Here is a 26,402-nt window from a genome sequence, read left to right on the forward strand (position 1 = left end):
TTGCTCCTCATAACCACGGAAAACTGTCAAAAAATAGAACCCAAAGTCCAATTATTATGGACGTTATCTGACATTTAGCATTTCTGCTTCACATTTTCAGCAGGGCAGCGGAGCAGCTGTTGGTTGACTCCCAACGGTTCTCATGGGCTTTATAAGTCCTAACATGAAAAAGCTTAACGTGGTTTAATATACCTAAACAACGATCAATCATCACCACATTTCTGGTTAGATTTTTTGACAGTTTTCAGTGGTTATGAGGAGCAATATGAGAGAAATTTGGTAATCATTGTTTAGGTTCAAGCTTTTTCCTCGCTTTTTCCTCGCCATAGCCTGTCAAGTTCTTTTGACAGGCATAAGTGTTCATTTCAAGATATGGCCATGATAAATTTGGTGATCGTTGTTGAGGTACATTAAACCACGTTAAGCTTTTTCACGTTAAGCAGAACAGGCAGCGTTGTGAACAGAGAAGCGTGCAGCCTGCGCAGCAGCAGAGCGGCTGTGTCTGTGCCTGCCCTGTGGGGACAGAGATAGTTGTGGATTTTTTGCATCTGTTGCTCAAAATTATATGCGTTACGGACTTCTTTTTTTAACTAAATTGAGCTTTTAATTTGTTACAATGTAAATTCAAATCTGCTTAAAAAAATAAACCTATGTTAGCATGTTTGTTTTGTCCATATGTGATCGTGCTGTGTTCCCCAGGTCTCAGTTGCTACAATGAGTTTTTTTTTTTTTTTTTTTTTTTTTGCCCCTCTGGCTCGAATGTCAAACTCCGCCTATGATGAAAATACTCTGATATGCCACTAAAAATACACTTATTTTAGAGGGTACTGTATAAAGTGTACAGAAGTCACACTTCTAATGAAGTGAGATCATAGTATACTTTGAAAAAGTATACTAACAATTAATTTCCAAAAAATATACTTCCCATAAGTACACTGAATTGCCACTCTAAGTATGTCAAATTTAATACACTTAAAAAAAATAAACTTCTATACAATTTAAAATACATTAACAAAAAAGTACACTTTCAAAAAGTACATTTAAAAAATAATTTGATTACTGGTAAATTAGTATACTTACTTTTTGGACTCTGAAGTTGAACTTAATTACATCTATTTTGAAGTATACTTTTAAAAAGTACATATTAAATACTCTTTAAATAAAGCACAATCTGACAATACCGATCCAAACACCTGATGTGCGCAATTTTCAGTAATATTTTTCTTTGTAATTATGTATGGTTTGCAAAAATGGGAATGGCTGCCTCCGTGTAGATAAGAGAAGCAAAGTGTATGCGCATTGTGCACACACTACATTATAGCCAAGCAAGTATACAACAAAGCAAAACAACAGGGTATAAAGTGAAAAATATACAAATTAGAACAGACATAACCATTAAGAACAATAAAAGCAGTATTAAACTATTAGGAAACAATAAGTAAAATTAATGTATGTTGACTCAAATGTATCATAAATAGTGTTAGTGCTGACATATATATGTATTGACCATCCAGTGTTTTAGCTGCTCAGCAAAAGACATATATGTGTTTAACTGTCTGATGTGGTTTGGGATTGAGTTCCACTCTCTTGACCCTCTGATGGACCAGGCTGACTAACTAAAAGAACTTTTCTGCATCGGAATAACACAGTCTCCTCTTGAGGATCCTTTTGTGACTCGAACAGTATCTGATCTTCTGTTGATATAGGCAACAAGTGGCGGTGGAGCTAGGTTATGAGTGACTTTATATACCAAACATATGTTTACATATTTCATTAGGTCTTCCCAGCTTAAAAACTGGTACTTCTTCAAAATTAAGCAGTGATGGAAATCCTTGTTTTTTTTTATCTAAAGTTATTATGGCTTGTTTGTATAGTGATTCAAGTGGTTTCAGTGTGCTATGGTTGGCCCGGGACCAGCTTGTCAAACAATAATTCAGATGGGTGAAAATCATAGAATGTAAAAACATTTTGGCAGTCTCTGTAGACATGTGATTTCTGATGGAACGAAAATTAGCCACATTTAACGTGATTGTTTTACAGATTTTTTTTACATGTAACTTAAAGGAGAGGTTTGAGTCAATTAGCACCCCAAAATTCTGTATGGTGCACATATTTTTAATACATGTCTAATATCAAATACATTTCTCTTGTGTTTTGCTTACACGTAACTAAGACTATAGAAGTATAAACAAATAGCCATACATGAGGGGGTCCCCATTCTCTATTTTGTAAGGGGTCAGAAATAGACAGTGTTGTAATATTATTTTTACAAAGCATTGTCTCCTTGCATTGTACATTGAATTCTTATGGATGTGTGTGTGTGTGTGTGTGTGTGTGTGTCAGTTTGAGCTGTGGAATGGCGGAGTCTCCAGAGGCGCTGCCAGCCAATAGCTTTCCTGTCAGAGTGCTGCCTTATCTGATGATCCATGAGTGTGTGAAGCAGCAGAGAACGCCAGCCTATGGAGTGGAAATATCGTTTGATAATATTAGATCAGATCCCCTCTTTCATAACACATGACCTTGCATTTTATGGTTCATATGATACTGGGGATACATGAGGGAAACTTCAAGGAGAGACAGAGATTATATAAATTGGCTTGGCCAGATGTTTGTGTGTGAACTGGAAAAAGAAAGCTAAAGTGTGGAAGTGAATGAGTAATTCTCTCCCCCACTGCTGAGGTGCCTTTAGGAAATGCTTGTAACTCATAACAGCCCCAGTGGGGTGTCTTTGATGCAAATGGCAGAAGACTGTTTGCACTCAGCAGCTAAAAAACATTTATTTTCTCAGTAAATAAAGACTAAAATTTCTTCTTTTGATTAACACCCTTAAAACAACGTCCACAATGTTTCTTGTTGTCAAGACTTCATTGCGCTGCTTCAGTGTTAAGTATTGAATTGAAACTGTGCACAACTTTCTAATAGTCACTTGGCCCCATTCAAAAATCCCCAGCGCCTCTAGCAAGACAACAAAAAAAACATAGTTTGATTGAATCCCTTTATGTTTGCTTTGTTAAAATTAAAAATACGTAAAACTTAAAAATGTGACAAATAGAAAATCTGACTCAAATGACTCAAGTGAACAGGCATCACGCATTCTGAATAAAATAACACCAGTCGAACCAATTCGAACAAAGCTTTTATCTGAATCATTGTACTAATGAAAGATATCATAAAAAGATAAAGTGGTTCATTTTCATGTTCATTCTTGTATTTTGGGTTCCTAATAGAACATGTTTACATGTTTTAACATGCTTTAATGTTAAAAAAAACCATTTATACCTGTATTCCCTTTCTGTCTGAAACGCTCTGTTTTAGCGCCTGTCTTTTTAAGCACCTCTCCTGAAAATGCCCACTCTGCTCTGATTGGTCAGCGTTTCTGGGTCTTCCTCATCTGGGCTCTCTGCACCGTCATTGCAGCCGGGGAATGACTGTAACGGTACTGTTGCAGCACTTTCTACCTATATGGAGTATAGTTGTGACACTACAACTACAGAAGTCCTGACGTCTCATTAAGGCACAGTTTCTAAATACGGGCTGTGCACTTCTCTGTGGATTGAGCATTTTGATACATCACAGTATTATATACAGTATATAGCACCTCAAACTGCTTTATAATCAAAAGCACATGGGAAATCTCACCTTTTTTTACAACAAAAGTCAGTCAGTCAGTCAGTTTCAAAGTTGTTCTCATAATATCCTGCCACAGAGGCTTCCAGCACCTCACCTCCCCAAAATGAAGTTTTACTGACTCGCATTCATCACACCGTAACCAAGTTGATCACAGGAAGTCCTCTGCTCAGCGTGAATGCACAAAGTCATCACTTAAGTTGGCTGGTAGCTGCATGCAATATATGAGAGGCATCCATTCACATTAGCACCCCGCCCACTCATACCACATCACTCACACTCTCTCTGGGCTACTCCATATTGATAATGGATTCCTGTCTTACCGTAAGCATTAGTGTGTGTGTGTGTGTGTGTGTGTGTGTGTGTGTGTGTGTGTGTACCCAGTAAAGCAATGTGTTCCCAAACGTCCTGCCTTATTTTCTGGATATTTGGATGGCAGTCGTAAGTGCTTTGATTTCAATATCTGGCTATACAAACTATGACTCCACACATGAATACATGCTAGCACAGATGCAAACATAACCTAGAGATGTAGTAAATACAAACAAACAAGCCTGAAACATGACACAATCTCTGATCCGGTTATTTGGTGTACAGTATCCTACAGACGGACGCACAGAAGTACACAGGCTAACAATTTGATTTTGAGATTGAAGGTTACAGTACGAGGCATTTTTATCTGTTAGATGGAAGACAGGAATAAATCACTTATACAGAGGCAGAATGGAAGAAAGAATCACACAAAGTGAAACAAAAATCCTAAACATGCATTGAAAAGGCATACTATAGAAGCAAAGACAAAAAGCAAAACAAATCTTTATGTTCACCAATAATAAAAAAGAAGAAAAAACAGAAATGAGGATATCAAAAGATAACATTATGTTAGAGCCAATGCTCTGAGCCATCCAGTGCTTTTTATGCAGTTTAATACATGTAATCAGAGTTAAGATTTCTCTGCATTATTGCCAATAAGTCAAGTGAATTCCCAATTGGTAATGGGATCTACCAAGGTTGAGGCTATGTAAAGCAGTCAGCGTGAAGCAAGAATCTTGATTAAACAATCAACTTAAGTTCCAACCCTCAGTGATCACAGGCTTTGGGTAGTGAGATAGCTTTAGGTAGCATGCATTTCTAGAACATTGTCGGACTTGCGATGTACAGTTTTTTAAAAATGATCAAAAATCGATGCAGCATCGACATGACATCTTCATTTCTAATCCATGCATTTTTTGTCCTTGTCAAAACCTGGCACAACACCATTACCCACAATGCAATTTGAATGTCAATCTCCAGTCGGAGATTTGTGTATTTATGATGGTAACGGCTAATGTAGGTTGACATCACTTGACAGAATGTATCAGACTTTCTGCAGCTCCCTCTGTAGCTACAAAATTTTAGTGTTTTTTTTGTTTTGCTGTAGTACTCTCCAAGACCTGTAAACAGACATGGTGTGTAAAATGCCTACCTACACCATAGCTAACATGTACCTCAGAAATGTAGCTACACATTTTGTCTACAGAAATAACAGAAACCTTCGCCAAAGGGCCCTGACAAATTGTTAAATTTTGACCTTTTTTCCCCCAACTTTTCTCTTTTCACACTTGGGCAGCGGTGCCTCCCAATTGAGTAAATAATACCCTTAACACGGCACCCAGCCTCACTTACAAATGACTCCCAGTCCCACTCATCCTTCTTGTGCTGACCTTTAGAGGTTTATTTTACGGTCCTGTGGTCGACCCAAATGTACGGTCGGTTACCCCACAGGAGTATTTATGTAATATAGATTCGCTGTTTCCTGGTGCTCTGGTCTGAAAACATCTCACCAAAGAACTACAGTTAACTAAAGTTGGTTAATATTTGCACATTTACTGAAATATTGTTTAATGTGTGTTGTCTTTATAAATAAATAAAATAAAATATAAGAGCAGCAAAGTGTTCTGAGGGTAACTATATTTTCATTGCTCTTACTTGCTGTGAGTCTCTCCTTCTCTCTCCTTGGTAGTAGTAACCAACAGAGAAGATTTGAGGATCTAGTCAAGGAACAACAAAATAAAATTGAGCCAATAGTGTAGAGTGAGAGAAGAGCAGAAAAGAAAATGCAACAGAATGAAAAGGACCAGTAACACTGTTGTTTTGGCTAATGTTGATTTTACTCCTCAGGCTCTTGGAGAGAAAAAGAGATAGAGACACAAACCAAATGAAGAGAAATGGATAAAGACATTGAAAGCAATGGTAACAACCCTTACAGAAAATGAGAGCCAAATCACAGCAAACTCAAGCTCTTGTAGGAAGAAAAAAGTAGAGAAGAGGCAGATACAGAAAGAAGGGCAGACAAAAAGAGACAAATGCCTGGAACTGAAAACAGCACTGACCAAACACTCCACTCCAGCTGTCAGAGGGAGGTATGTAGGAAAGGAAGGAAAGGGATGGAGGAGGGTTAATAAAAGAAAAGGCTATAAAGTGAAACAGAAGCTCAGAACAGGAAGAGCAGCGAAAGCAACAGCAGTCAAAAACATCTGCCAGTAGCTTAAGCACTGGCAGCTATATCACGCTGGGCACTCCAGGAGAGATGTTTGAAATCAGTGAAACACCAGCCAGAGATTGTTTACGGAACATACAAAGGCTGAGATCTCTCTGCACAACACCTTTATGCTATAAATGCACCAGAGAAAAATATTGGCTCTGCACAACTGGCAGAGAGTAAAATGCTCAAAGCAGCATCAGATACAGTACAGGAAGGTGGGACCCAAGACAAAAAACAAGAAAATATGCTTGAGGCATACATACTTGATACATGTTTCCAGTGAGCCAAATCTAAGCGTCTATTTGTATTTTTGCAAACCTGTTTGTTATCCATGATAGATATGCACACTCAGCTGTGTGCCCATAGCTTTTAAAATGGTAAAAACTGAACAGGCACTGAGATACCATCACCAGAGATTAAGCTGTGCCCCATACTAGATGCGTGTGTTTGTGTTTGTGTGTGTGTGTGTGTGTGTGTGTGATAGATTGAGAGAGAGAGAGAAATGCTCTTCTTGCTCCCACCATCTCTAATTTTTAATTAGAGATTTTAATTCTGCTCTGTCTCTCATAGCACATACTGCCATGTGCCATTTGGTGTCATATAATATATTTTATGTTGTATGCTGAACACTTTCTTAACAAATACCCAGAAGGCCCATGTGGTCTGTCTAACAGCACAGCATTGTGATGCTCGAAGCGTTACTGCGAGAACACAAACCACCTGATCAGTAAAACGAGCTGGGGATCAGAAACCAAACATGGCAAAGCCCTCTAATGCCCTTGAGAAGTTAAATTATTAACAGCTAAGCCAAAATTTAAAAGATTTGGATTTCCAAAGCAAACACACCCTGAATATTTATTGTGAATCTTCAGTTTTGGCTCATTGGTTGACTAACTCAGTATGCATATTTATCCTATTTTTGGTTTGTTTGCCTGCGCAATCTGGCACATCTCTCCAACCATACAATACTTCGCTCTGAAAAAAACAACAAAGCATAACTAATTGTGTATTCATTAGGGAAATTTTAACTGGAGGGACATGCATGAAAGAGAAGTGAAGCTGGGTGAAGTACAGAAAAAGAGAAGAGAAGGACCTCGCCAAAGGGTGAGTGATTATTGAGGGTGGAAAGCAAAGTGATATTTGTCATTGGGTGTTGCATGAAAACAGGAGAGTGAGATCTGAAAAGGCCAGTGTCCTCTATTCCACCTCACACACCTACATGTAAATGTAACACACACAACGTCCTAATCAAGAGGAATGAGATCTGCTCTTCAATAAGGACATTACAGGCTATTACACTATGAGATAACTACATTATTGCTCCGTTCCTTCCATTTTAACAATTTGAAGTTTAGTGTGTATGTGTGTTTGTATGTATGTGTATGAAACAGAGAACCTTAATGATTAAAAGGGATTGTTGCACCTAAATGTCAGCCTGTAACGGTTTTAATTGGATAAATGAGTTTCTGAGGTGATGGATGATGATAATTGTCTTGCTTCATTTGCTTGTTTCTCGTCCCAACACACATAAGCATGTACAAATGAGGCATACAGCGCTCCAGCGATCAGATCTAGATTTTCAGTGCATGGTATTGGCCATGGTTAGCGTAGAAATCTAGACGCACCCTAGCGGCAGCAAATTTAATTTGCAGCCAGAACAAAGAACGGCACTGAAATCATTCTTAAAAAGGAAGATGTGTTCAGAGTTTTGCCGACCGGATACAGCAAAAGTTTAATCTATCAACTATCTTAGCTACCTTCTTCGTTGCTCTGCCTGGTTGTAGCGCTATCCTATTACGTGCAGAGGGAATTTGAAAGACAACCGTTTATACCGCCCCTCAGATTGAGCCCTGTCAATGGTGAGTTCGCAGACGCAAAATCTTGATGCGAGTCCGGCTTGTCAGGCTAGGCCATGGTGGTATGCAGACATAAACATAGGTCTTGTAATGGAAGTTTCCTGTTGCAGCAGGGGTAAAGGTTTTCAAAGTTTAGTAAAGTGAAACAAATAAGACAGTCTGAGACTAAAACCAAGTTGGGTTTTTGTATTTTATTAAAGATATATTTGCAAATAGGAGCAACATAATTTCACAAAAGGCCGCAGCCCAGTGTGGAGTCAGTTCCTCAAATGAGTGAACAGAAACACCAGGCTTATATGCATCTTCAGAGTGACAGCACACACGCACTTGGCTAATTATGACGATACAGTTTTTACATGCAATCTGATACACATGAAGACGATCAAGAAATACAAGAGACATCTTGGAGCCATCTCACCTCCTCCTCCCTGTACGCCTTTCACACACACACCCCCATTACATCTCAACTGGCATGGGAAAACTAGAGATAGTTTTAGGGTGACCTTGTAGCCCCTATCTGTTCAGACAAACAGTGCTCACATCATGTTCCAGACTGGATGTCTCACAAAGTAAGAATCAAAATCTACATGTGGGACATGAGAAACTCTTTCAGCATTTGTGAGAGAATTAAAGTACAAATAAAACATATAAATATAAGGAATTACTCTTAAATGTAATTATACCCATTACAGTCTGAAGATTGGAAAACTGTAGGTTTGTGTTGGTAGGCTACATTGATTGTGTTCCCATAGAGAGACAGACACACTGCTTACTAATCCCTCCAAAGCTTTGGCCAGTGTGTGTGTGTGTGTGTGTGTGTGTGTGTGTGTGTGTGTGTGTGTGTGTGTGTGTGTGTGTGTGTGTGTGTGTGTGTGTGTGTGTGTGTGTGTGTGTGTCTGTGTGTGTGTGAGAATATATCCTGTCGAGTGTTTACGTCCTGATGTGCTTGCTGTTGTCTTGCCAAACCAATTTACCACAGACTGGCTGTCTGCAGACCATTATTACACAGGTTCATAGCCAGCAAATCATTATCTACACACAGCTAATACAGGCTTGTGTAGTTCAGAGACCATAATACAGGAAGTATGTGTACATAGGACCCCAGGTAGCAACCCATTACTTTTGCAAACAAACAGCCGGGGCACTCTGTGTGGCTGCCACAGACTGCGCGGTCCTCTATGAACAGAACTCAATTATTTTTTACACCGTGAATAGTAAACACTAGTGCAAGCGAGATGGGATGATAGCCGACAGTCTCATTTTCTATGAATCATTATCGCTATGAGACAGAAAACACAAAGTCATTAACCGCAAACTCTTCAAATCCACTGGATGTTTGATGAAGCACAGCCAAATTAAACCAACCAATCTGATGCTGGTGTTTCCTCTTTTATTCATTACAATCGTAGTCTCGCATAGCCAGATCTCCAAGGTGCTGTGTCAGCGCTGGCGAATGGTCAGGCTGCACCCATTATCATTCTGGCATAGGGGGAAAAAACACTCTGGCTTGCTTGTATTTTCTTCAACCAATCACAATCCTATTTGGTGGCGCTAAGCCCAGGTTGCAGCAACAGTGCCCTTGCAAAATAGATAGGCGGCCAATGGCAGGCTTATGCCTACAGTCTACATCCGGTGAGTCAGACTATTACAATCCCAAATCGTGCATGCATGCATGTGTTTTAATGGACAGGGGGCTTCACAGCCACTTAAGAAGGAAATGGTGATGACGGTATGCTCTAGCAAGCAGCTGAGTACTCTGAAATTACACCGATGTATTACTAATGAGACACAGTATTGGAGTTTTGAAAAATCCTTTGCAGTGGCAGTTACTGGAATCATGCTAGAAGCTATTCATCTTCTTTACATAGTACACAGCCCTATCTGAGTATGTGTTATAAAGTCTCATTGTTCTCTAGGAGGAAACCTGTAATGACAAATTATCAATCTCAAGTCTCAATCATTTGACAAATACTTCCCGACTCTGCCTCTATGTTTCTATTCTCTTTCCTCTGTGTCTATTAAATACAGGCAAATGTAAAAAAAAAAATGTATGTATGTCTTTGGATGAGATTTTTTGTATCCCTTCCTGTGACAATAATGAGAACAAATAAATCTGAAGCAAACTGCCCTTTATCCTTCACTACAAATGAGAAGAAAAGAACTGTGATATTATATTTTTATGAAACATCAAGACACATTTGGGTATTATCAGAAGTTACCATTGGGGGTTTCAGTCATTTTCTCTGGAGTTAATTTCCTCTGTATTCGCTATATTAGTGCCTCTGGCTTTCTTAATGGACATAAAGACTTCATTGTCACTTACAAATGAAATGCCACTGACATTGTGCCCTAGGAAGCTATAAAGCACTGCAGAATGAAATTACAGTGGTATGACCATATGCTCGATCAAGCTGTAGATCACTGCTGTGTGATTGACATTGTGTGATTCTAATGAGGCACGAAGGAATACGAAACGATCCAAAACACGATCAAACTGTGAAGTTTCATCATGAAGTTTAAGTACTAATAGTCTGAATGTTGACCAACTGTTTCATCAGTCACACTGTCTTCAGACTGAAGAAGATGAATGAAGAGGCTGGTAGAGGTAAATGAGGAACTGAGCTAACTGAGGAGAGAGCAAGAAGAAAATTTAAGCGAAGACTCACCCAAAGCACCCACATAAAAATTCACTCCACAAACACTGCATCAGAAGTTAGGTGTTTGACCTTTTATTATTCTCTGAACTTCTCATACAGGATGGTCCTGTATGATCAGATCCTCTATTTGAGAAACTTTAACAAATTGGGACATGCAGCCCCACAGTGGAAACAGCTGTTGGTGTGATTAGGCAATGCAATTACTGATGTGATGGGAATTCTGTGCATCCTTTAAATTGTGTTTCCAGCCAAACTGGGCTCGCGCATAGCGGGGCTATTAAAGCATTGATGCATTGCAGCAGCCAGCCGGTGGGTTGAGCGAGTGAAGAGGCTCTCCAGCTGCAGTTTCTGTCATTATGGCAACGCTCCACACCTCATCGCACCACAGAGCACTTATTCCAACACAACAGGGGAAGAGCATCAGCATTTTATCAACTGTGCCTACCACCGCAGAGAGAATAGAGTGTCGAGAGTCACAGAGGAGGAGAAAATGGGCTGATAGACGGCAATAGAGGAGGGAGTCGCAGAGGGCTTATGGTAGCTTGTTGTTGACGCTCCGGTGTTCACTCTCTCTCTCTCTCTCTCCCAGAGTAGTTCCTCGTATCCTCCTGACGCTGAGGATTATGGGAATATACGCTACGTAGCTACACTAAGCTTCCAGGGGAGAAGGTCAAGGGGGACTAGACAAACAAGAAAGTCCATCTTCTTTCCATATGACCCACTTGCCCTTTATCCATTTTTTCATCTATTCCGTCCACCCGTTACTTTTATATAACCCCACCTGCACCTCCCACTGTGAGCTATTCAATCATCAATCGAAAACCAGCAATATAAATGCAAACAAATGTATTATAGTGATATATTAATAGTAATAGTAATTTTACTCTATGTTTATTTCCCTGAAAAGACTCAATTTGCATCTTACTCACTTGGTTTAACATTTACTGTAACATATTGCCTATCATCTTGAATAGGTGAGTAAACTATATTTCAAAAATGAAAATTTAGTTCATTTTCTATTTACTCTCAACTACTGTACATTCAGGCTTTAACTTTCAATCCTTCCATTGCTGCTTAAAATCAGGCGTCCTTTTTACAAAACAGGATTTATTAGGTATTGTTTTCAATTTAGTTTCTTCTATCTGAAGAATATTCCCAGTGTAAGGCAGTTTTTTATTGTTTCGGTGAGGTGGGGATAGGGTCATGTGCTATCATTTCAACTCTCTGTATTCTTGACTCAGTCAAAAGTCTCTTCCTCGCCTACAGCATGTACAAAATGCAGAAGCTCTGATTCTTACTGGAAAGCTCACACCAGTTTTATCTGGCTATATCAACTCTCCAAAGCAGCATATCACTATGAAAGGCAGCAACAAGATGCAGAACTATTTGTAAATAAAGACTACTACATAGACTAGGCCTACCTACCAAACCATCTCCCAGGTTGCTTGCATACACACTTAAAAAGGCGAAATGTGTCATCTTGTCAAATTCTCATTTTTGTGAAGCCTTCATACAATGTAAATGACTTGACATTAATTCTCAATGGCCCTGGCCTTGCTTTTACGCTCCTCTATTTTATTGCATTTGCTGTTGATTTTATGTGACTTTGTTGTTTTGTACTCTTTTATGAAGTGGTTTTAAAGTGTGTTTTAAAAACTTAACATAAGTAGTAGTAATAGCAGTGCTAATAGCAGTAGTCATTAGCAGAAGCAATACTTTTAGTAATCTATTAGTTATAGTAGTAATAAATATAGCGGTACTTGGCCTAACAAAGCGCCTCTGGTTGTAGTAGCATCTAGCATTATAGTAGTAACAGTCCTAGTAGAATTGTAAGAGTAGTAGTCAAAGAAGTAGCATCACCAGTAGTCATAGTAACAGAGCAGTAGTAAGAAGAATAGCAGTATTTCCTCTTCTTTCATACATCAAACAGTGTTCTCCACCTGCTCCTCTCGTCTTCCTTTTGGTCTCAGCCTGAATAATGCAGAGCTGAGGTGTGTGGTGGTGGACTTCCCTGTGGAGCTGAGGCCAGGGTAGCAGCTGTCCCTATCAAGACTCTCCTCAGAGCTGTCACGGCCTGTCTGCTCCTCGGCTAATCACTTCCTACAGGCCTGCAGCATGGGACCGCCGTTGCTAATGTCGTCACCGACTGGGCCAAGAGAAGCTTGCAGGATGAGCGTGATGTAGTTTCATATGGTGATGTGTGTGTATGTGTTTGTGTGTGTGTGTGTGTGTGCAAGTGTGTGTATGTGTGTGTAAGGGGTTAGTGGTGTGCAGGTGTGTTTAGCTAGCAGCTCAACGGGTGTGCAAATGCCTCAGGTAGTGCAACATGGGTCACGCGTTAACACACACAAACACCATCACCATTACCATGGCCCTTTCATTCCCACCTGCCAAAACACATTTGCTACACAAGGAGTTCCCAATGTGTGTGTAACAAGCTAATGGCACAGTGTGTCACACACCAGCACACATGGTCGTATGAAAATTTGTAATGACATACTTCACTCTGGCATGTTCAGCAGAGGTAAAATAAAGCCTGGGAAAATACATCCAGAGCCAAAATAAAATTGATTTTCCTATCCTCTCACCAGACTTTTGCTTTTTATTTTGCCACACAGACAATGTTGTATTGTTTGATGTTTTCTTTTGCGGTAGGCTTTGTCAAGCCCTGCGGTGAATACCACAGAACCAACTGTCAACGGTGATGATTAATTGTCAGTCACTCTAGCCATGCAACAAATTGTTTAAATACATTTACCTTCTGGGGTTTCAGAAGCTGAATTTCAATAGCCACAAACAGAACAAAGAGTGATAGGTCCAATCAGAGGAGTGTAAAATTCAGGGCAATAGATAGCCAGCTAAATGAGTATTTAAAGAGATAAAGGTGGTTCAGGCTTGTGACAAGAAGAACATGAAACTCAAGTGGAAGTTGGCAAAGTTGTGTTGGAAACGGAAAGTGAACTACGGTTGTTGTGCCCTTAAGCACTTTACTCAAAACAAATATGGCTCCCTTATAGAGGCCACATTAATAAATGAATGTGTCTGAAATAAATAATAATGAGATACCTTAACAAAAGATTGTTGTGGTGGGTATGCAGATTCATTAATGCTGAAGTTTGTTCCCAAATGTAGCTTTCCAGGACACAATCTCCCTTTTTACTGTAAAGTTTAGCCTGGACTCTTGAAAGATGAGTCAGCTGCTCAGTTGACTTCAACAAACAGCGAGGTTTTGGTCATATTAGCGTGCTAACTGTCCAGCAGGCTACTTTAGCAAAGCAAGGTAATAGGGTTAATAGCAGATGACTTGCAGCTACGGATGCTAATGGTAGCTTTTATCAACTTTTCAGAAAATCAAATGTGTCAAAAAGGCGGATACACTACATGGCCAAAAGTATGAGGACAGAGGCAGTGGTAGCCTTAAGGTTAGAGAAGCGACAACGGGATGAGTCTGGACGGAGAAAGTGAAAGAGCAGCACTTGCCCCTCCCTGATTACCACCACTGAGGTGCCGTTGAGCAAGGCCTTTAACCTCAATCAGCCAGTAGATTGGCTTGTGGTTGTACTGGGCAGTTTCCAGGTGTGAATGTGTGTAACTGTGTGAGTGTAATCAGTTGCAAAAATGAGGCTTTCCTCTCAATCAATTGTCTCAGTAAGTGAAGATAAAAAAAAAAAGATTTACAAAAAATGGGCATGAATGTGATACTAAACAGCCTTCACTCTTCTGGGAGGGCTTTCCACAAGATTTTGGAGGATTCCAAAAGAACCACAAGAGCATTAGTGAGGTTGGCCATTAGGCCTGGCTCGCAGCTGACGTTCTAATTAATTCTCAAATGTTTAGTGAGGTTAAGGTCAGCGCAAGATGGGGAAACCATTTCTTTAAGGACCTCGCTTTGTGCACAAGGGCATTGTCAAATTGGAACAGGAACAGACATTCCCTAAACTTCCCTAAAAGCTCAATGTTGTCTAAAACTTAGAACGCCCAATATGGCCAACAGAGGGCCATCAAATAAGAACGACAGACTTTCTGGCATATGTATAATAAGGAGAGGCACAAACCCAAAGAGGCAGACAAAAATGCCTGAAATGTAGAATGAAACAGCCGAAGATGAAAGTAAATAAACAATCATGGAGATGGGCAGGCAGACATACAGAGATATGAATATGAAGCGAGACAGGAGGTGTGACGGAGCAGTGAGGCATGTAAAGGCAACTGGTGCCGCCACGCTGCTTCTTGCCCCTGTGGCGCGCAGAGCAAATGAAGCTGGAAAGAGGTAGGGCGGGAACCGAGACAAGAAAGAGAAGCCGGGTATGATTGACTGAAGCAAAATGAGACGACATGAAAGGAGAAGAGGGAGAGAAAAGACAAGGATGGCGAGGAAGATGGGGGGAAGGGAAAGACGAGCCCACCAAAAGTGTGACAGGCAGATAAACAAGAGAGTGTGAGTGACTACATTTAATCCACAGGGTGACTTCAGCATTTAACAAACTCCCTGCTTGATTCTGTGTGCGTATGCATGCTAAACCTGTGTTCGTGTGTGTCTCTGTGTGTGTGCTTTTGTGCACAACATGTCTCTGTGATTAAGTATGGTTACCTGCGCTTGTGCACACTCTTGCCTCTGCATGGGAGCGTGTAGGCTTTTGTATGACTGTGTTGAGATATAAGCCCAAAACATCTGCCACTGTGCCCTCACCTTTAAGTGTGCGCCCTCTAACAAGCTGAACATTTGTCAAGACAGCCAGGAAGCAGTTGTTGTTTGCCAGTAAACAAGAAGAAGCGTGTGTGTGTGTGTGTGTGTGTGTGTGTGTGTGTTTGTGTCAGTAGCCCCCTCCACCACTTGATTTGGCTTGTTAGCGCTACTTCTGGGGGTTATAAGAGCCAAGAGCCATCTAGTCACTGTAGCTGCTTCATGCAGGCCGTTAATGCAGAGCTCCTTCAGCCTGGAGTCAGCCAAGCAAATCGTTTTTTACTACTGTTTGCTCTGTGACCATGTGATCATTTGACTTATGTGATTTATGTGGCTGGCAGTGGTTTTCCCTAAGGTGGTGGTGAACATATGGCTCAGTGGTTTCTATCCATCGGTCCTCCCTTCCAGTCATTACAAGGACATTTTGGAACAAGATTAATAAAAGATATTTTTCTGATAATTTTGCAGATAATGCCATAACAACACCATAAAATATAACTTGAGTCACATGGCAAGCTACAAATTAGTTTTTTAAGGACGTTTGCATATCAGCCCATAACTGTTTTTTCTTGCCAAACATCTGGACGCTTGGGCACTGAAACGAGGCAGCATAGCCAGTAGTAAAAAGAACTTGCTTAGATTTCCTTCTACTTGAACTGAAAAATGTTTCCTACGAATATAAAACAGGCTCCACTACATCAAATGCCAAAAGTATCAGAATTGTCTGATAAAATGTGAGTTTGAGAGGGTGTAGGACACATGGGATGATACATATAAAGTCTACATACAATATTTAAATACCAATAAAAACCCACACCTACTCAGTACTGAAGATTTCAGTATAAATGTGTTAACAGAGAGAACAGGTTTGTGTCACACTCGTTCGAATTGTAATCTTTTTAAGGGCAAATAAAAAAAAGCATTTAAAACCCCTGTCCCTATGAGAAAAATCATGATAGCTGCCATGCCACATTGATCTCAGTACTGTTGGCAGCTTCTCCAGTTTTATTTTTTGTTGTACTACTGTATCTGTCTTATGTAACAAGACTTGATTTAGTGTTTGGGGATTTTAACATAGAAAACCACTAACACAAATGTCCACATATATGTTGAAATGATTATACTCAAGTAGTTGTGGGAACTATATATGACCAAAACAGGGTCCCATAGTATTTTGCAAATATTTATAAAGCCATGGCTCACTTGCTGCAAAACATACATTTCAAAGGGCTTGTGTGGACATAGTTACAGAAAATAAAACAAAGAGCTGCAACTATTTTGGAAAGCCAAAAGAGTATGGCCTATTACAGCCCATCTGCACAGTTTAGTAAGTGTCAGATAAATTACAAAAAAGCACAGTTTATTCTGCTCTTTGTAATGATATGTCTGGCACTTACCCATTTGGGTCTCCTTATGGGTTACACATGTAAAATAAAGTTTTGTTTCAATTTTAGAGACCTGTTTTTAGTTATTTTCCAAATCTTTCATGGCATCTCAAAAATGGCCACTGCTTTTAGTGTGTTACTGTCACTGTATTTCAAAGATAGTTTTGTCTTATAACATCCATGTAGTTTAGGGTTACTAAGTCCTTAAGCAAATTTACAGTATTACTTACACTCTGTTTTATGGCAGCTATCTAATAGTTTATGATAGATTATACACTGTCAGGTCAGAGAATATTGATTATTTTGTTGCATCATAAAATCTTATGGAAGCTAATGTAAAAGTCACAATGATTTCTTCTTCACTACTGCTCTTGTCAGATTCCTACCAGCCAGTGAGCAAAGATGGAGAAATGGAATGAATAGAAAAAGCCAGAAGGAAATGCAAGAAGTTAAAAGGATGGGATGGATGAAAGCAGACAGGAGGTGGAGTAGAAAATTGCACCAAGATGAGAAAAGGCAAGCGTTGACAAATCATTGCTCTGACAATTGCTGTGGCTCAGATGTGAGTGAAATTATTCAAATCTGGTTAAATCTTGTGAAATATAAACTAGCCTGCAAGAGTACCGAATGCTGCAACATGCTGTAATAGGTTTAAGCCATAGACCCCTATGGTTTGAACACACTGTGATCAGAACATGAAGTAGCCTGCCAGTTGTGTTTGCTGCTAAGGTTTCATCACTTCCAGGGGGAGATAACAACACCATGGCTTAACCCCAATTACCAGGAGTGTTCTATAATTGGTTTTGTTCCACAAGGCTCAGACTAAACGTCAGACAATAACTGAGCGTGTAAGTTTGACTCTATGTTTGTGTTTAACCAAGGTGATGCAGGCTACCCACAGGTCATGGACATGTGGAACTTTTATAATCTCTGTGTTTGTCATGTAAATGTACTCTGCTGTTTTTAAAATCATTTGGCCCTCTCCAATTAAAAAAAAAAAAAAAAAAAAAAAAAAGCGACAAAACTTCAGGAACTATAGGTCATAGAAACAGGTGGAAGCAGCTCTGATCACACTGTCTGTAGTCTGTGTCACCACACTGAAGCGTTCAATACACCCACATCATTCAAAAGAGGGGTTGTCCTATGCTAGAAACGCCCATCAACCCCACTGACCAGATGTCTCTCTCACACACAGGACCAGTAAAACAAGTGCGCCTTCTAGCGGTGATTCCAACTTTGTGTGTGCGCAAGTGAATGTTGACCTGCTGTTTAATAAAAACAAAGATGTCACTTACGGTAGAAGACGTATTCTGTGTAGCTCGACCAGATCTTGTCGTCTGTGTGCTGGTTGACAAACGAGGCTGTGACTGATGAGTTGCAGGCCACCATTTGGAAACCACACTCCGACAGCATGTCAAAAGACCTCTCCAGGTGCTTGAACTTGAGGTAAAACCGAGAGGTGTACCGATCCGGGGTTCTGTCCGGGTCCCGGCTCTCGTTCAGGGTCTCCCCAAAAACTTCTTTGGCAAGGGCCACCCGCCCGCATATCAGTATCCGAGGCACCCTCCTAAACTTGGCGTCGGTCTGACTCTCTCTGCCCATGGTGCACGAACCCCGGTACCCCACCGTGATGAAGCCACTCTTTCTGTCCGCTGGGACGAGAGAGGGCGGCGGACACTGCCGGTGGTCGCTGCCCTGGGACCCATCTTCATAGTCGCTGTGGAAGTAGTCATCCGGGCTGTGCTTGATATCGTCAGGGGTCAGGAGCTTCACTAAGTCGGGTAACTGGAAGTACTCCGCCTCTTTCCTGAGCCTCCCTTTCTCCGGGAAGTGGTCCGGGAGGACGACTTGCTTGTCTCGGAGGTAGTCCAACACATATCGGAATAAAAACCCGTCCCTGTCAATGAAATAACGGCCCTTGGGGTCTCTCGCCAAGTCATTAGATGCATCTTTTTTGGAGGAGAATAGCTTACCGAGTAATGAATTCGGGGTGCCCACCAAAGTCGAGTGACGGGTGTAATAAACCTGCCCCCCTACGTTTAATTCAACAACATCTGGGAAACTGTTCTGAACTGATGCTTGCTCTTTGGGGTTAGTCCTACAGTTTCCACTCAGCGCCATCGTTTCCGTCATGGACTGCTACAAACAGGCTACACCTATCTCTACAGCAAGTCTCAAAAAAGAAGAAAAAACGACGGATCAGGATGTTAAAAGTTGCTAAGCTGTGACTTTGGTTATTATGTGTGGATGCAGGGCCTCCAACTTCATCCAACAGTAATCTGAATAAGCATTTATCATCGATCCATTGCCATTATCACCTACCAGTCTGCAGCAGTTGTCGAAAATGGGGGGAGGATTGCAGTCCAGGGCGTCCCTTTGTGATTGTTAAATTGAAAGAAGGCTGAGACGGGCGACTTGGAGGAGGAAAGAATCAGTGCTGCGAAAGAGAAATGTATCCCGGCGCATCAAAGCTTTGCATCAGTGGCTAATGTAAGAGCATTAATGGGGAGGAGGTGGTGGTGGGGTGTACCGGTGGTTCTGCAGGCTGGAGGCTGTACGATGCCTATAGCATCGAATGAAGAAAAAAAACTTGTCTTGCTTGATTATTTGCTACTAGAAGTATTATCCAAGAACTATAAATCCTGCACACACACAACCAAAAATTACGCAGTAGAACTGGGTCAACAAAAAAAAGTCCAACAACTTATATTAGGATATAGTCCAACCAGGAGAAGGTGCTGATGTGGTGTCACTTTCTCTTCAACTTCCCTTGAACACCAACCGATTTTCCGGGCTGTGCAGACCAGTGGGAGAAGGCAGAATCCCTTTCAGTGGAGAGAAACTTCGCAGAGATTGCACACGAAAACCTCGGGAGTCCTGTAATGGTTTTGTCTGTAGCCTCTCGCTACAAATATGTCGCCTGATCCGGACTGAATTAAACTAAGTAACCCTCCTCGAAAACAGATCTTATTTTCGGTCTTATAGAGGTGAAAAATATCTCAAATTTGATTGTTCTCTTCTTTTCCAGAGTAGCGGAGAGGACCGAACCGCTGCAGCTGGATGCTTTTACCGGGAGCTGTCCGCGGTGCTGAAACGAGTATCTCAGCCCCCTCTTCTCACCCTCCGTTCCACATTCCCGCACCGCCTCCCCTCTCCTACAGAGCTGGGTGGCACACACACACACACACACACACACACACACACACACACACACACACACACACACACACACACACACACACACACACACACACACAGGCAGGCTCATGGGGCGATTCTAGGCGGCTGGGTGGGGAAAACAAAAGTCTCTTAATAATCACCATGAACCATTGAACAGAAATCCGTCCTATTGTCAGAAAAGCCCTATATTCATATATATCATATGTCGGTATATTATTATATCTAATGTATAATATTACCCCCTCACTACATGCACATGTGGTAACTTGGTGCTGTCAGAGGTTAAATAACTACATGCTACTGTTTAAAAATAAAGTTCTAGGCTTTCACAGCAATTCCAGTACATAGTCAAGGAATTGCTGCATCTACCAGTGTGCCATTATTATAATAAGCTAAATGCTCACAATGCTGCAATTTGACCCCCAGCTTGAATCCATTTGCATTACATTTAGTTTGAGTATGTAAATACAAGACCTATGTTGGTTTCCACAGTACAAATTGTGAGTATTGCTACCAGTTTTGCATTTTGACTGTAACATACTTTGATTTTGGAGCCATTTTACACTCTCTTAACGAAAATACCATTTTCAAGACCCAGATAAATGGCTGTAACTGGCACTGCGTTATGTGACATTTTTGTCTTTGTAACATGAGCAACAGCACCTCCCTCTGTTTGTATTATGACAAGCCCAGACTTCTTTTAGCATCATGGACAGATCTTCACACAGAAAAGTGATAGAATTTATGTGCGATAGCTGCCTTATTTCAAAAGAAAAAAATGAATTTACTAAGATTGATTTTTTTTCTTTTTTTGCTATATCATGCTTCACGCCCGCACGAAAAATAAAGTAACAATAAAACCACATCACTGACATCATGAGACCAAAGTGACTAGATAAACATGACTTATCAGGTAGAGTTTACATGCATTATATTTTTACGTGATTCACTTTGCGATTAATCAAAAACAAGACAACTAGTATAGTAATAGTGTAATCTGTAGTCTCACAAACATACATCATCTGCTCCAGCTGCATGGCCAAATCAGGGCTTGTATTAAATACAAATATTGTGGTGGTGAAAGTATAAAATATACACAATCTGCTATATCTCAGAAAGCCTAGTTTATACTCAACAATGTTCTTATTTTGGCTTCTGACTCTATGATGCTTTTATTTTCCTTTTGCTGTCATCTGTCCACTTTTAACCAAGCTTGCCTCAAGCATAACTGCATTTGTGAGCATCCCTTCACTTAGATGTGTTCTGCCTCTAAGGACATGATGAGATTTTAGTCTGTTTAGCCTTGTATTAACTGTAGTTTACAGAGACAGAGCCACTGAGGCAGTCACTTTCATAGTATATGTACAAGAATCAATAGGAGCTTGTTCTTGCTCTAAGGCACTTCAGCAATATTGGGCATCACTTTTACAAGGAAATCAGCAAGCAAGACTTCATTTCCTGTAGCCTCTCAAGCAGCCCTACCTGTATGAGCCCTTAATTATTAACACTAATAATAATATTTTGTATTATTATTATTATTATTATTATTATTATTACTACTATTATTAATATTATTAATAATAATACATTTTATTTGGCGGATGTCTTTCTAGATACACAAGGACATCTTACATGTTTAAGAGGGCATAAAAGAAAACAATACAATAGAATACATTTAGCTTCATAGAAATACATTTAACAAAATAGACATCTGAAAAGTGCTAAGAAACATCAGAAACGCAGTAAAAAAAAAAGTGTGTGGGGAGGGTTTCTATGGCGATGTAGTACTATGAAGACTTAAAGATTAAAAGCTTTCTTAAAAAGGTAGGTCTTTAAAAAAATTTTAAATGAATTGACTGTGTCTGCCTGTTGAATGTGGGACAGGAGGGCATTCCAGAGTCTTGGTGCAGAACAGCTGAAGGCCCTGGTCCCCATGTGGAGAGGCGGAATGTGGGGGTGACAAGGAGGCCAGCTGAGGAAGAGCGAAGGGAGCGAAAAGGGACATCCTGGTAGGAGGTCAGTGATGTACCTGGGTGCGAGATTATGGAGTGCTTTGTAGGTGATGAGGAGGGTCTTAAATTCAATACGGTATTGCACATGGAGCCAGTGTAGATTGATAAGGATAGGTGTGATGTGTTCAGATGATCTGGTACCAGTGAGGATTCTAGCAGCAGAGTTCTGAACGAGTTTGTAAGCTTAGAAGGGATACCAGTGAGAAGGGAGTTGCAGTAGTCCAGTTATTATTATAATAAGAACTCTATCCCTCTGTGTTAACTTTCTAAACATGTTTTCATGATGTATCTGGTCAAACTGGATGCATTTACAAAAATAATTTTAAAATTGAAACATGCTTCCTAGAATCAATGGACACTCTGTTCCAAATGCAATAAATAATAGTAAACTGCAGAACTATAATTGATGCCCATATCTGTGATGTGGTGTCATGCAGTGTTTCAAAGAAATAAAAAAGGCAGAAAAAAACATTTTCAAATTTGAAACTCAAGGTTATTTTAAAGTTGCAGCTCAGTATAATACCCACAAATTAGTACACCATTAAGAACAATATACAGCATGTACTGTATATACAATTAGTAATATAAAAGTGGTAAATAGTATGTGTCAAACTGTATAATCATATTGGAAGTATTTCTTGAATCAAATGTCAGTACAATTTGAGACACTTAACCCCTGAGGTCCAAAATCAATCCCTGACTATTAACAATAAGTCCTGTTATCCGAGTGAAACAAAACAAAGTGAATAAAAGAGAAGAGAGAGAGAGAGAGAGAGAGAGAGAGAGAGAGAGAGAGAGAGAGAGAGAGAGAGAGAGAGAGAGAGGGCTGTGTTTTCATTTGGCTCACAAAGTCACTCCATTTCCATCTCTCTTCCTGCCTATCTCCCTTTATGTGTGCCTGCCTGGGACCTGAGCAGTCACCCAGAAGTAGGCCACATTGGTAGCTTCATCATAAATACATGTAGCCAGTACTCCCTGCTGCGCTGCTATTTAAAGGCCGGTGATTGACCACCTGTAAGGAGTTAAACCTGTTTGGGACGTCACAATTCATTTCAACTCAGCCTTCTCAGTCCTTAAGGAGCACACAGGTTAATGGCATAAAACCTTGCAAATCACCCAGCAGGATCATCACCAAAGCATACAGCCCATTCCTCCATGGTTGTTGTTCTCTCCATGCATTTTGAAACATATTAAGGTAGACTGAAACATGTCTTAGTAAATGGTTATTTGAAAAGACATATTCCGTTAGTGAAACAAATCCCTGAGCTGAAAGGACAGACATATTTACATCAAACAGGCATTTGTTTTAGTTTCTTGGTTTCTTTGCTGTTTTATATCTTTGAAAACTCATTTCAGTTCCATGGTAGTCAAAACAAAATATATGATGAAATATTTACTCTACAAGCACAGTGGCAACATTAATAATTTATTGTTTTTTCCAAGAGAGACGCAATATCTGAGAGATTTTTAATTTTTCACTTGCAAAAGAAATACCCTTTCTACACTCCAAGTAAAATCATGAGCACTTTGCTTCCTTGAACTCACAGCACAATCATTTTCTTCCTGTGCAGTGCAGAGAAAACTATTAGAAGGAATTTTCAGGCTGGTCACAGATGGTTGAAATAAACAGCATACTACTTCCACTTCCATCTCTCATTACAGCCACACTGAATGATGCCAGGCCTTAGATGGGAAATCTGCAAGTACAGCAGGCAGACATTCAATGCATAAATTCAGTTGAGAGTATTTACCAAAACGAGATTCTATGTAAGTCTCAGCTATCCCTCAAACTTGGATGTTTTTATTTACACTTGGTCAGCTATTTATAATTATCTAAAGTTTCAACAGGCAGCAACTTTAAATGTCAGTTTAGAATTGTGTTAGAAAAAAGTATGCAGGGGGGAATTCTGTTGAGGATGATAAAAACCACAAAACCAATCGGTGTGAAAGTGACAGATGTCATGAAAAAGACATTGCTGAAGGAATAATGTCCGTTTATTTTGATCTTGCAGTGTGTGTGTGTTGTTTGCATGAGAGAGAGAGAGAGAGAGAGAGAGAGAGAGAGAGAGAGAGTGTGTGTGTGTGTGTGTGTGTGTGTGTGTGTGTGTGTGTGTGTTTGTGTTTGTACCAGCTTTTAATAAGGACCATGACATCATGCATAGTCAGACATCAGTTATATCAGTTAGTATCTAACAACTGATATTGTATCTAACTGATATTGTTAGTATCATTGCCAGACCTATCTCCACAGCACTGTGGAGTAACAACCATTCCCCGAAAAAACAAGGAGGCCTGCTTTATTGCACAATCAAAATTTTCTTCAAAACTTACCAATTTTAGCGTGTAGCTAAGCAGAAAAAGAGTTTCCCTATCAAACAAGGTCCTTAACCCCTCCTACTCCAGTGGAGCCATCAAGTCAGACTGGTTGCACTGGTCAGCTTCCAGAAGCGAATGCATGTGAGATATGATTAGGGTGTTCCTGCAAAGGGAGCATTTCTTTCTGTGAAACTGCCCTGAGGAAAGCAGCAAAATGTGAAAAAATATAGTAAAGTAAAAGTAACAATTAAAACAACAGTATGAATCAGTACAAAAAAAAATAAGTAATATTGCACAGCTATTTTCTTACTTCTACTACTACCTACTTCTAACTTACTTTAAGTCAGTGTTTTCTATTTTAAGGCAGATAAAGTTCTCATGTCAGGGAATCTTCTATGTGGTGACATATTTCTTTAAAAATAAATCTGTTTATTTAGTTTTTTTGTGAGACAAAAATACCCTGCTGATGCTCAGTCCCCATGAGATCATCTTAGCAGGCTGGTGCCTGTACTGAACTCCTACTGTCCTACTGAGCAGATACACTTCAACACCTCTAGTTACTAATGCAATGAGTCATCAACCTCAAATGTGTCTTCAAAGACTGCTCGGCAAGGTTTTCAGCATATTCTAAAACCCTGCTGATGAACTCATAATCATTAAGAAACTTCTAGTCTTCGCAATATTGATCTTCAAACCAATGCCCTAGATATGGTATCAAAAAAGGATATTTTGAGCTGATTCCAAGCAAACATAGAGCCTCTTTCCACTTTCACTCAGATATGCTACAGGAGTCAGTTGAACTGAGGACATAGAGTTAGTTGCTACACTGTAATCATCACATCCCAAATAATGACTTATATAATAATCAATATTATGATCGACAAATAGATTATTGCAGAAAGTTATTTCCTCTGTGGCTCAAAAAAGACTAAATGCCAGCAGACTGACAAATTGGGAGCATGTTTGTTGTAAATGTTACAGTGTGATATTCTTTTGGGTACTGAGCAATACAATTACAATACCTCTGGATTTCGACCCAATTCAGCAGGTCAAAAAGTTTTCTTCTTGCTTTGTGTTGCTTTGCTGCCCCTCAATCCCCACCTCATCCACTAGGCACAGGCCGAGGCAGCTTTCCCTGCTAAACTAGGTCCACTGCTGTCCCTGGAGACAAGGCTATTTAATAGGAAGCCCACAAAACATTAAGGGCTTTGGCAGCCGTAGCAGAGCAGGGTGGTGAGGGACAGACACGCGACTCCTGGAGCCAGGATAAGTATAAGTCTGGAAGACACCACAGAGAGCCGGGAAGTTTAACGTTGCTGCTTGTCTTCTGGCCAGCAACACAGCAGCAGAGCTGTCATCCCACTCACAACACTACTGACTCTGCATCTGCAGGTGTGTGTGTGTGTGTGTGTGTGTATTGCACTATTCACCACATTGAGTGCTGCTGTATAAGAGCGTTCTGGTCCGCTTAGGGAGGAGGTCGGGAACACAGGGCTTTCAACCGGGGGCACTAAGTTCGTATACCGGGGAAAACAAGACTTTCGTCCAGGAAACGTATGATTGTGTCCCGTGACCGGTGTTTTAATCCGAACCACAATCTTTTTTCTTATCTTAACTCGTTCTGGTGTCTAAACTTAACGCGTCGTTCACGCATGACGGTCACTTTTGTCGGCTAAACATAACTGCGACGGCCCCTGAAAGGACCGTCACCTGTACCCAGCTCACCTTTAGTCAGCTAAATTTAACTGACAAGACCACTAAACTTAACTGCCACATGACCAGCTGGCTGTTGCCTAATTTTGTAGGATATCATACAAATTGTTGTGCATAAGTTTTCGACAATATCATAGAAACTCATTCCTGAGATTGCGTATTTTGGATGCAGCCAGCTGAGCTAGGAGTTAATTCTTGTGTTTAGCCTATATGTTCACATTTGGTGGCTCTGACAGCAGGGTCGATGCTAGAGGGCTCAGATTGAATTGATAACCTGTGATTTTCAGTGTTTACATATTTGCTTGGACAGTAGTAGCAAATTATCTTGTTTTTTCACATCTTTGTTTTAAACCGATCTGCATGTGAGATGATTTTTAGATGTTGTTTTGACAAGAATGCATTCATGTGTCTTGAAGACATAGACATATGTATATATGTATATATATAT

At 40.3% G+C, this 26,402-nt stretch overlaps 1 protein-coding gene across 2 annotated transcripts in view; it reads right to left on the reverse strand.

Annotated features, from left to right (window-relative positions):
• The window catches only part of kctd16b (potassium channel tetramerization domain containing 16b), a 78,697-nt gene extending 59,843 nt beyond the window's left edge, over positions 1–18,854 (reverse strand). Inside the window, exon 1 of one of the 2 annotated variants that reach the window (XM_028596106.1) lies at positions 18,029–18,854. In XM_028596106.1, the coding sequence (XP_028451907.1) occupies positions 18,029–18,854 (826 nt within the window). Of the gene's footprint in view, positions 1–18,024 lie in introns of both variants that reach the window. The other variant, XM_028596107.1, reaches the window with a different exon arrangement.
• Between the last annotated feature and the right edge of the window lie 7,548 nt (positions 18,855–26,402).

The sequence above is a fragment of the Perca flavescens genome, chromosome 13 (genome assembly GCF_004354835.1).
Source record: "Perca flavescens isolate YP-PL-M2 chromosome 13, PFLA_1.0, whole genome shotgun sequence".
NCBI lineage: Eukaryota > Metazoa > Chordata > Actinopteri > Perciformes > Percidae > Perca > Perca flavescens.